The 11480-nt window shown below is 40.8% G+C and overlaps 1 protein-coding gene across 1 annotated transcript in view; it reads left to right on the top strand.

Moving 5' to 3' along the window:
* The first annotated feature begins 4101 nt into the window (after positions 1 to 4101).
* Positions 4102 to 11480, top strand: part of LOC104952051 (ataxin-7-like) — an 8308-nt gene continuing 929 nt past the window's right edge. Inside the window, exons 1-3 of the mRNA XM_010778808.1 lie at positions 4102 to 4571; positions 4770 to 4838; positions 11093 to 11197. Coding sequence (XP_010777110.1) covers positions 4367 to 4571; positions 4770 to 4838; positions 11093 to 11197 — 379 coding nt within the window. The 5' untranslated portion in view covers positions 4102 to 4366. The remainder of the gene's footprint in view (positions 4572 to 4769; positions 4839 to 11092; positions 11198 to 11480) is intronic.

Below are 11480 nucleotides of genomic sequence, written 5' to 3'. Positions count from 1 at the left end.
GCTGCCCTCCGCAGTCGGTTGCTTAGTATACGGTCATGTTCGAGACTCGGTTAGTTTGGCGAAGAACACACAGACCAGCCCTCTAAGTCACTAACCAACAACCAGCTCAAGTCGGGGGGGGGGCGCCGTTTCGCTGTTGCGTGCGGCGGGGGGCACACATCCAGCGATCACTCCTGTCTGCGCGCACGCTCGACACTCTTTTTTGAGACCACTCTCGCCGGTGACCACGACGAGGGTCTACATATAAACTAGGCAGTACCACTGCTGTGCTGTTCTCGGGGACGGCGGCGACGTGGCACTCCGTTGGGTTCCAACGAACACTGGCTTTCCCAGGACGGCCCCGGAGGTGTGCCGACGTTCGGGCAACATGGCTCCGCTATAGAGCCTGTCTCTTACGCCCCGTTCGGACATCAAATATTGGTTGTCCAATTTGGTCGAAGCGTCGCTCGGGCGACAGATGATAGTTTGATCTAATCACTCGTCGGCCGAATTAATCGCTCGAGACTTTACACAGATTGGCTGTTCAAATTTTGGTCCGCAAATCGGTGCGCGGGACGACCGATAATTGGCTGTCCAATCCGTCAAATGGTGTACAACCCTGTACACTCTTGGGTGAACAATGACTACTGAGTCTGTTTTTCACTTTTATTTGTCAGAAAAATAAGAGGAGTGTTAGGGGGGGGTTATTGCAGTGTTTGCCTAGACTGAAGGAACACCGAAGCACCTCGTCTGGTCCTCGCCCCCGGAGTGCAGGGAGAAGATGAGTGGCGTGCCTTCTGCTACGACTCTTGCGCGACGCTCCCTCGCTTCTGCAATGCGCATAGCTACGGCGAAGTACACATGCTTTTCACGTATCTTCAATGGAACTGTCCGCGCGCGATTGTGCCGTCATACAGATGTAGTCGTTCACGTCGGTAGAAGCGCGCTATACGTGGCGACGCACACGAGCTGCACAGAAGGCGACGCCGCGAACGTCGACTTCGGTAGGATGCGACCGCCTTGCAAGGCAGTCCACAATACTTGCCGAGTCGAAGTCCGCTGGTGCGCACCTTGACAGGATTTGTCGGCCACGGCAGCGTTCGTACTAACCTACGTTAGTCGTCGTGGAAGACTCGCATAGGATACATACTGGCGGACGAGGTACGGTCATGAACGGACCTAGATGCGAAGATAGTGCGCCATTGGACCTAAATTATGTCGATGCTGACGGTGTCTACTCGAGAGCACTACACTGGCGGAATAATAACTAGATTTATTTGGCGGTTACAGTAGGCACGTGTTACACAACCATGCAAATGGATACGAAGAGTTGTTTTCGCTCAAGGCTCTAGTCGCAGCTACAACAAGCGTATCGGGAAGCTTCCGTTGTGAATTGCTAGCGTGGGATCCTAGTCTGACCTTCCGTTCGTATTGCCAAGTAAGACTGCTGCGTTGCTGGTTGATATCAAGTGAACAGCACGGAATCCGTAGTTCACGGAAAAGATGGGACTATTTGCTGAGATCGAGCCTTANTTCATTTTTCAATAAATGATGCGCTTCCACAAACAAAATAATTATTACATTCAAAGAAACTACTTGTAGTAGATAAAGTACATTATTCAAAAGTTTACATTAACATGTAAACTTTTGAATAATGTACTTTATCTACTACAAGTAGTTTCTTTGAATGTAATAATTATTTTGTTTGTGGAAGCGCATCATTTATTGAAAAATGAATCTCAACTTTTTGATCCGTTACGATTATAAACTGAAGCAATATAAAAAAGAGCCCCAGTAACTGAGTTTTAAACATCAGCATATCCAGTCATAGTCCAGTAATTACCTGCAAATGGAAACTCTGCTACACAATTATTATTATTATTATTATTGAAACATGTAAGTAAGTTTCAAATATGTCCGGTAAAATAACTTATTTCTGGACATTTGACCGGCAAGAAAAAATCCTAGCAGAAACCCTGATACAGATATGTCTGAACACCAAGAAGGGGGGGATATATACTTTTTAATCCTCTGGAGCAGAGAGAGGAGCTGTGGATTATTGTTATTGATTAATGCATCAGTGTTTCTTAGGGGCAAAAACACTAAACTCACAACTTAAAATGAAAGCGTTTATTTCATAAACGAGCACATGTTCAATGTGAAAAGTGACAGTAGATATAGATTAGTTACAATTTGGTGCTATATACATATATATATTAAATAAAAAAATCAAGGGGGGCGCGGGGCTCCGTTGGCGGGGAGCAGCGCCCCTCCAAGACAATGGTAGGGGAAACACTGGGTTGCACTGTTGATGTATATGGTTGCATGCATACTGCAGAAGAAGAATTTGTTTTATTGGACGTTTTTATTTGACTATGTATACAAACTACAGATACCTTCTTCAAATGATAGGGAATCCAATTCAACAATACCATCCCTGCAAACATCAAGCGCTACACAATGGCACGATGTAAGGCTTTTGTATTGGACTGCTTTTATATTGTTCAGGGATTTTTCATTTAGTCGTTAATTGCATATTAACAGAAAACCTCACAAAGATGCCTTTGATGAGCGCATTACTAGAAAGAGGCTGTTGAATAAAACCGTTAGATTGTTAGTACCACTCATGAAGACGGTCAAATAATAACAAATAACTAGGTCATAACCCTACATGGTTTGCTAGTCTATGCTACTAATGTACAGGTTATGCAAGATAACGGAACAGTTAGCCTTTTGTGGCACTGGATAAACGGGTAAGTTACACATTGAAGCAGAACATATTTGTTTGATATTCCTCTTGACAAATGCTTTTAAAGTTTTGTATCATCGTAACAAATCCACTGGTGCCAGGCCAGTTTGTCAAATGATTGAAATGCTACAGAGCTACTTGTATACCACAGATCTTCTATATATTGCATTAAATCAACGGGTGAAGGAATTTGGTTAGACAGTGGCAAATGACAAGCTTCTTAATTTGTATTTCTATATTAAGTGTTGGACCAAAGCCAAGTTTCTGAATTGTGCACTTGAAATAGCAACAAAAGGGGAAGTTCATTTTGCTCAAGGCTCTTCAGGGTACGTGCCAATTTACGGGTATTATTTTAACCTTCCTTCCATTTTTATTTGTTTTTTAGCAAGTTAATTTTTTTTCATATAACCTTTTGATATCAGAAAAAACTGGGAAGCTTTTTAACTGGGCCTTATTTTATGTTGGACTGACAGATGTCTGATCTCCTGATGATTTAAGATTGTAAAAGAAAGTGATAATAAGTTAGGGATAGTATTATTTCATCATAGCTCTCATGCAAACATATTGTCGATGTAAAGAAAAGATACAAAGCCTACATTGCCTTGCATTTAAGTTTTTTTCCCCTTCATTTTGAAAGTGAAAGTAAAGGCAACTCTGCTGTGGTTAACTCTGTCGAAGTTTAAGAGCCACAGGGAATCTGTTCAGGTCTGTTATACATCTTAATTTGTGTCACATTATTATTTGAATTACATTTTGACAGCAAATATAATTTGAGTCTGAATTTATATAAATAGCTATTTGACAGCCAGGAAGACAAAATCAGATTTGTAAATATTTTGCTCCTAGGTGTTGTTATTCACATTTGTCCACCAGTCTGTAAGATAATGTCTCCAAACATGTGACGTTTGGTCAAGCATTGTCATGGCTAATATATATATATTTTTTTATTTCAAATGCTTACTTTTTTAATTTTTTAAAATATGATTCAGAATTTGCACAAGCATGGGGCAGACTGTAAATCTAGTAGTGTCAAACCATCACATATATATTGAGGGAAATCAAGTCCTTATTTTTTGACCAACAACACACATGTCGGTTCTTTTATTTATTTAGGAAGTATATAGGCAGTTACTGATAAGATGTCCAAACTGAGACGCTATATTTTTTCACCTCTGCTGTAAATATTCCAAAAATATAAGCATCTATGATGCAACAAAAGATGACATACAGTAACATACTGTTTTATTGAAGATGTAATGGTACAGCGGCTATTTTAGAGCACACCTTAAAAACCTAAATGTAATATCGTCTTTTATATATATATTTAATGTTTATCTTTGTAATTAGGATTAATGTATATTTAATTAGCAACGTTAACCACGAGGCAATTTGCATGTACATTCAATTAGGCCAAACTAGCCAGGAAACCCTACAACCCTCAGTAAACTGCCAGCATATGTCATGTGTTGTATGAGAGCTCTGTAGCCTGTTAAATGATCAACATAGAGCTTTTGTGTTTTCTGAGGGGCGGGGACATATAAAACACGCTGTTTTTGCCCGTGTCAATCAGTGAAAAAGTCCTCCTATCCCGATCGCGACCATCACTGACTCTCGTGTTGTTACATTGTAGCGGAAAGAATGTCGGAAAGGGCCGAGGATGACGTCAGGGGGGAGCAGCGCCGAGCGGCCAGGCAGCAGCTGAAGCAGCAGCAGATCCAGCGGGGAGAAGGCTCCACAGCAATGGCGACTGTTGCGGAGCGGAGATCCTTGCCTAGTCCAGAAATAATGCTGGGACAGCCTTGGAGCAACTGGGTCGACGCCGTCAAACTCCACGGCTACGACGGTGAGTTTCCTAGCAGCCCCGAATGTGTGCGAGGAAGCGAGTTAGCGCGCAGACAGTTGCCAGTCCTGTCCCTTTTTTGGCCGAGTGCATGCAGTTTTTGGTGGAATATGAAGAAACGCTACTGGTAGCAACAGCACGAGCAGGCAAGCAAGTGCAACTATTTATTTGTCTGTGTGTCGGATCGCCTCGTTTTTTCAGGTGCTGAATCGGAGGAAAGTTTCAAAGACTTCGGGAAAAATCGAGAAGCCATGCGTTTGTGCAGAGAAGGTGAGTGTTTTTCTCTCTCTAGGGCCAAAGGTGTATTTTGGTTCTGGAGGTTTACACACATACACATAGATTCAAGCACTTTACACGCGTCGCTAAGCCAACATGTGAACCTACTGTAAATGACGATCTTTCTGCACAGCCGGATACAAAGGAGGAAACGTATCTTTTTCGTGTGACAGTTGACATGTACATGTGTCCATAAAATAACTTAACGGTTAACAACTTAAACTCACTGTTAATGGTTCGATGACAAAATATTTAATAATAATGTCATATTCTGTTGGAGAATGCATTGAATGAACTTTATTGTTTATCTCCCACATGTCTGACTTTTTTAAACATGAAAACATCCACCATAACTCTTTGCTGCCATACACATATTTAGGTAGTAAATTATTAAAAAGTATAGTATATTTCTAAAGTTCCTTGAATGAATTTTTTATTTCAAACAAAAAGCCCTAAATAAAAATGTAACTGTTAAAACAGCGATTGTTTATTTTTACTCCTATTCAGAGCTCTATTTAAATTGTATAAATGTGCTTTATGGCTTGCTTCTATTTGACACCCAAATATGACCAAACGTACATTTTTAACACATACTTACATAAATAGTGTAGTGAAAAATTACCACGTGCTAAATTTAAGATAACTTCTAAAATGTTTACTGTGCACTTTCTCCCAAACCAGCATTTTGTGTAAATGTATGAATTATTCAGGACTGATATATGAACAAGTTCATCATCACAATGAATTAAACAAGTATATCAGACTACTCTGATCAGAAAAAAAAGTCATTGGATAATTGTAAACTAGTAAGCTATTAAAATAAGCTCACGTTATCTTAGTATTCAAACTATTTTAGATTTCTGTAGTATGGTTTGTTTTATTGATAACAGGAAACGTTCAGACATGGCAGAATAAAGAGAAATCATTTGACATAGGTGATGAAACACATATTGTCAGATACACTAATCTGGATCCTGAGCCACGGTGATGTTTCAGAGCAGTTAGAACTGCAGTTTTAATTTTTGGAAACGCCTTGTTTAATGTTAGCAGATCTGTCATGCGGCCTGGGTTTAGAATGAACATCACTACAAAGGTCAATTGTTATAACAAGAAACTGGCATCTTGTTTAATTATATATCAGTGTTCATGCACAATTTGTCAGTGATTGACATCAGAATGAGCAAGTTGAGGGGATGAGTTAAAAAACCTGTTCCTCCAACTTAGAATTTAATAAATGAATGAAAGACAAACAGCGTAACAACAGCGTTTGGGTTTTGAAACATAGCTTTTTAATGACTTGCACTGTCCTCTTGTGTTCAGAGCTACTTTTAATCACATTTTCAGAAAAACCTATTGTCTCAAGGACACGAGCAGGACGCATCAAGTGTGACTTTGCTTTTATGGGGCAGTCATTGCAGCTAATAGAACCTCTAGAATAACATAGCACTTTTCAAAAAAGCTGTATTTCCGAACTAAACGCACAGTAAATATACATCTGTTTGTGTATAATAATAATAATAATAATAATAATAATAATACTAATTTGGCAGAGAAATATGGCACTTATTTAGCAAAACCAGGATTATCATCCTCAGATGCTTCAACACAGTCATTCATTCGACAGTCAACAACAAACCGATCATTTAGGTTTGAATAATTGACACAACATTTGTCAGCTTTTGGTCACTTTTGGACACAGATTTCTCCAGCATTGTGTCAGGTTTCTTGTTTCTTTTTCATGCCTTTCTTTGAAGGCATTTGCACAAACAGGATCTCTGCCTGACGTTAAATCTCAATGAGTATTGACCATCACGAAAAATGACACATTTCCCTTTGATCACAGGAACACTTAACATCATCAGTGTGTCCAGATTTTTTATTTTTTTTTTCTTCTTCTCCTTTCCACACGGTGCTCTAAAGGAAAGGGTTAATTGCAGGCTCCTTCATTTATCTAATGTTGCATTTGCACGAGTCAACAATGCGGTCTATGTGCATACACTAAGTAAGACCATTGCGCAGTGTCAATAACTTGTCCTAAAGGTTCCTAATGGCAAGAGAATACATCTTTAATATGTAACACAACATTTAAAAAAAAAATAGGGTGAGATACAAGGCACTGGATGAGAAGAAGTGGTGAGTCACCTAAAGAAAGCTGTCTGCTTTGTTCAAAAGAAACGCTGTCAAGAATTGAATCGGATAAGATCAACAATTAGTTAACTAATCGATGGCTTGAAAAATGTATAACCAACTCCTTTTGATAAATGATTAATCGCTGAAAAGAAATGTGTTCAATTCCAACATGCTGCTCCTTCCTGTTTCTTTCAATTTCATTTCAACCTGATTAAGGCTTTAGACCTAACGGGACATTTAAAATCATCACCTCGGATTGTTAGTTGGAGCATTAGATACGTTTATTGTATTTCAGTCATGAACTGCATTTTAGAGTAAGGCTGTTGACGTTTAATCGTCTGATATCATGTCTCTGTTATGTTGAAGCGTCTGTTATTAGTGTCATGGGGCTGGTCAGCACATCTTGCGGCTGAAATGTGTGTTCATAGAATTATTCTGTGAGTCTGTGTGTGTGTGCTTGGTAGCGGTATTACAAGTGGATGGTTACACCTCCTGCCATGACTCACCACCAGATTCCTCCTGTGGTGTGACCACTATCCTAGCACACATAGATGATTAACACATTTCAACAATGCATGGCAAATAATGACGGACGCATTCACTCATCCTCTGAATGCGAGAGTGGTGCCGTCACAGTGAGGGAAGCTGGGAAATGTAGTGCCAGTGTCAGCTACAGGTCAGATTCAGCCAGCGTGTGTGCTGCTCAGAAGCAGCCAGAGCTGATACTGTTCCACCTAGATCATTCATCACTGCCATGGATGAGGATGCTGAGATTAACTGGAGGCTCACTCTCTTCCTCTGTCTCGTGCTCACAGGCTCTCTTTCTCCTCCTAGAGTGCAGGTCCTCTGCTCACTCTCTTTGTCTCGCTGACGCCTCGGCCTGCTTCTCTGCTCTCTCTCTCTACTGTGCTCTTTCTCGACTCTGCTTTTTCTCGGCTCCATTTGGTTGTTCTGTCTCTTCTTTGTCTTTCCACGGTGACTTTCTTTCTCCATCCTTTTCATCCTCTCCTCGCAAAAGAAGAGAAAATGGAGATTGAGAATGGGGCAGACACAGTGGCGTAGTTGGACCACTTTTCAAGTCAGGCCATTTCAGCGGTACAGTTCAGCCTGTGCCAGTGCGTTGAATGCAGAGTGCACTTTTTTTATAGTAGAGCAGCCCGTTTTTGGAGAACTCTCCAACACCAGCAGCAGTTTGGGAATGAGTGTCGTTTGACCTTGCTATTGATCCTGCAAGAGAAAGTGGTTGGACCCTGCAGTTCTTGGCCTGTTTCAATAAACATTTTGAGAGAAGGTGAACGTTTATATGGAGAATACACGGGAAGTTATTGATTTTATATGTGTAATATCTCTTTATAACTTAAATTAGCTAGGGGTGCAGCAGAATGGCTCGCAGAGAGATTGATGGAAACAGTCTTATAAGGAAAGATATCCAATCACTGCCATCAAATGACTGAACTTCTTCTCTTTGTCTGGTTGTTAGACCCTTGTTTGTGCCCATCAGTAGCATGCTTCCCTACTCAAGTTCCATATAATTGACACGCCTTTGTCTATTAAGTGAAGACGTTTGCCTTTTCTTCTTGGCAGACCCCAGCCGCTGTGAAAATGAGTCTTTTCGCTCCACTGCTGTTAAAGGAGACACTTAGCAGAGTGGCTTTAGACAATTGACATGCTTTAAAGAGCATCAGGCTTGTCAATTCATCCAAACAAGACTGCCACTGACCTCCCTGAGAGGGAACTCCTCCAGGTAGGCCCTGTTTAATGGCCTTTGCCTAATGGCCCTCATCCCTTACGGTCTTGTGGTCTCGGAGAACCCTTGACGGCCTTGCAGAGTACATATTGAAGAGGGACTCCACTCCTCTCCTCTTGTATCCCGTCTTCTGCGCATCTCATCATAACGCCCCAGGCAATCTCTTAATTAGACTCCTTAATTAGGTGGTTTCTGGTACTCTGCGCCAGGGTACATTTTGATCACATTCTGGTGAGGAGCGGCACTTCCCTCTGATTTGCCTTTTTTAGAGTGGCTCGTGAAGAGTGTTGGTTTTCTCTCATTCAGTTGGTGGGCTGGAGACGGAGACATGCCATTTGTTTCCTATGGAACTTTCTTTATGATTGTGTGCCTGAAAGTTGGACGTTCTCACTGGCCCTATGAGAGATATACATCCATTACACCCTCCCTATAATCAGGCATTTCTTCCGGTTTGGCTTTATTTATTTTTGAATCTAGACTTGACTTGGTATCTGCATTTAGATTTCTACTCCATAAGGTCTTCTTGTGTTAATCATAAGCTGCTTTAAGGGGAGGACTCTTTATGAGTCATGAAAGCATGACCTTATTACTGGATTGATGGATGCAATTTTTACAAGTTGACAGACTTCAAAGAAAACCAGTATCCCTCTTTTAATTGCAAGTCTGCACCAAATTATTATTTTCATTATCAATGATCTGTTCTCTTAATTATTGTTTGCTTTTTTTGTATGTTTGTTGTTCTATAAAGTAAGATTTGTCTATAACAACTTCCTAAAGCCCAAAGTGACGGTCACATAAAATGGCACTATTTCAACAATTTAGCTATTATCAACATTTCAGATTTTTAACTAATTTGCCAAATGTACAAATTGTTGCCGCTCTTTTTTGTGAGGTTTTATTTTATAATATTACAGTATTCGTTTAAATGTTAAGTAGGGATGTGTATCGTTTGAAATGTATCAATTCCGATTCTGCTTATCGATTCCAGTTCTTATCGATTCCCCGTTTCGATTCCAAAATTGTAAAAGAAAGAGGTCAAACGTTTAGATAACAAAAATATCTTTATTCTTTTAAGCTTTAACTGACATTTTTACAAATAAAAAAATATACATGCAATACAAATGTATTACACAATAGCTGTGCTTTATCTTAACTGAGCTATGCCTGTGGCAAGCTATTAACAGGCATTATACTTTCCATTGTCTTTTTTGTAGTGTAGTGGAGCCTCACTTCAGAGCATTTACCGTGATCCATCTTTGGTGTTATGAGGTGACTGAGCTCTTGAACTGTCTACGGGAGGGCGGGGGGAACTTCGCTGCGGGGCAACTGTGAACCTCTGTCGCCTGTCAGCGCAACTTACATGATGCCGTTTAAAAAAAATGAAGGGCGGTGCCGGCCGTCAGTGTACCGAGCCGGCCGTCGACTGGCCGTTCTGTGATTCTCCAGAACACACAGATGGCCAGTCTGCCCTGTATTCCACCGGGTCGCCGAGGCGCAGACGGACCCGCGACGCAGACGGACCCGGTGGAATACAGGGTCTACCGTGTTTAGGAACCGTTAAGCAGAACCAAAATTGTGTATTTTGTATGGGTACCCGCTACCCGGTACCCGGCATTTTCCTATCGGTTCTCATCTGGAACCGAGTTTCGGTTCCCAACCCTATTGTTAAGACAAACACTTTGTTAGATTTGAATCTTAAATACGACAACAATAGTGTACTACTACATATATTATTATTTATTCTTCATAGAGTTGTAATATGCTGGATTATTTTTTAAATGACATTGGGAAGATGAAAGGAAAAGAAGAAGTTACCCAGTAGAAGAACAATACAGGAAACATAAAAAAGATCCTAAATCCAAGTCATCCACTCTCTGCTTCACACAGTACATCCTGGATGTGCTGTGTTTGTTTACTTCTTGGAGGGACGTTAGTTCTTTGACAGAGAGTAACCTTGGGATTGCTCGCTCAGCCCGTTTCCAGCTCCTTATCATCAGGACTCTCTCTATGATGAATGGGGACTCACACTTGGGAGCGATCTGGATTTGCATGTGGTGACTTTGCCTTACCACGAGTGAGCTGCTCTTTAGTTTGTAATGTTCCTAATATGGTGACGTGTTTCCATGTGTGTGTTTTGCAACATAACGATGTAACCAATTTTCATTCTCATGTTTAGCAACCAATATACCATCAAACTTGACTCCCCTTATCTTGAGCTATTAAAGTGTTATGACAACATATCATGGATTATTACAACATATTATGGATGTTTGAATGTTGAGTCAGTCTGCTGCCAACTGGAGCACCAGGTGAATGTCTATTTTATGTTCCTCTCCTTGACTTCTGGTTGATTCTCTTCCTGTTTGTACAGACATGCACATATTTGGCCAGTGTCCTGCACAGGACGACTTCTACCTGGTGATGTGCAGCCACTGCAGCCAGGTAGTGAAGCCCCAAGCCTTCCAAGCACACTACGGTAAGTTTTAATGCACACACACATTCATGAATATGCATACAATGTTTTTTTCTGGCTCAAAAAGAGGCAAAGGTGTTACCATCCTGATCAATGTGTGGCCTATTTGTTACAAGGCTTGGTCAGTGATAGTGTCTATTATATGAACCCCTGGATTTTTTATGTTCATCTGCAATGCTATGTTGTTGTTCAAGTAATGTGGTCCTTCGTACAGTAGCATATCACATGACAAGGTCACCTATGTTGAGACTGAGACTATGACCCCAATAATGTCTTGCAAAACAAT

This window comes from Notothenia coriiceps, unplaced genomic scaffold (assembly GCF_000735185.1).
Source record: "Notothenia coriiceps isolate Sejong01 unplaced genomic scaffold, NC01 NC01_scaffold00019448, whole genome shotgun sequence".
Taxonomy (NCBI): domain Eukaryota; kingdom Metazoa; phylum Chordata; class Actinopteri; order Perciformes; family Nototheniidae; genus Notothenia; species Notothenia coriiceps.
This window is presented reverse-complemented; position numbering and strand designations above follow the sequence as displayed.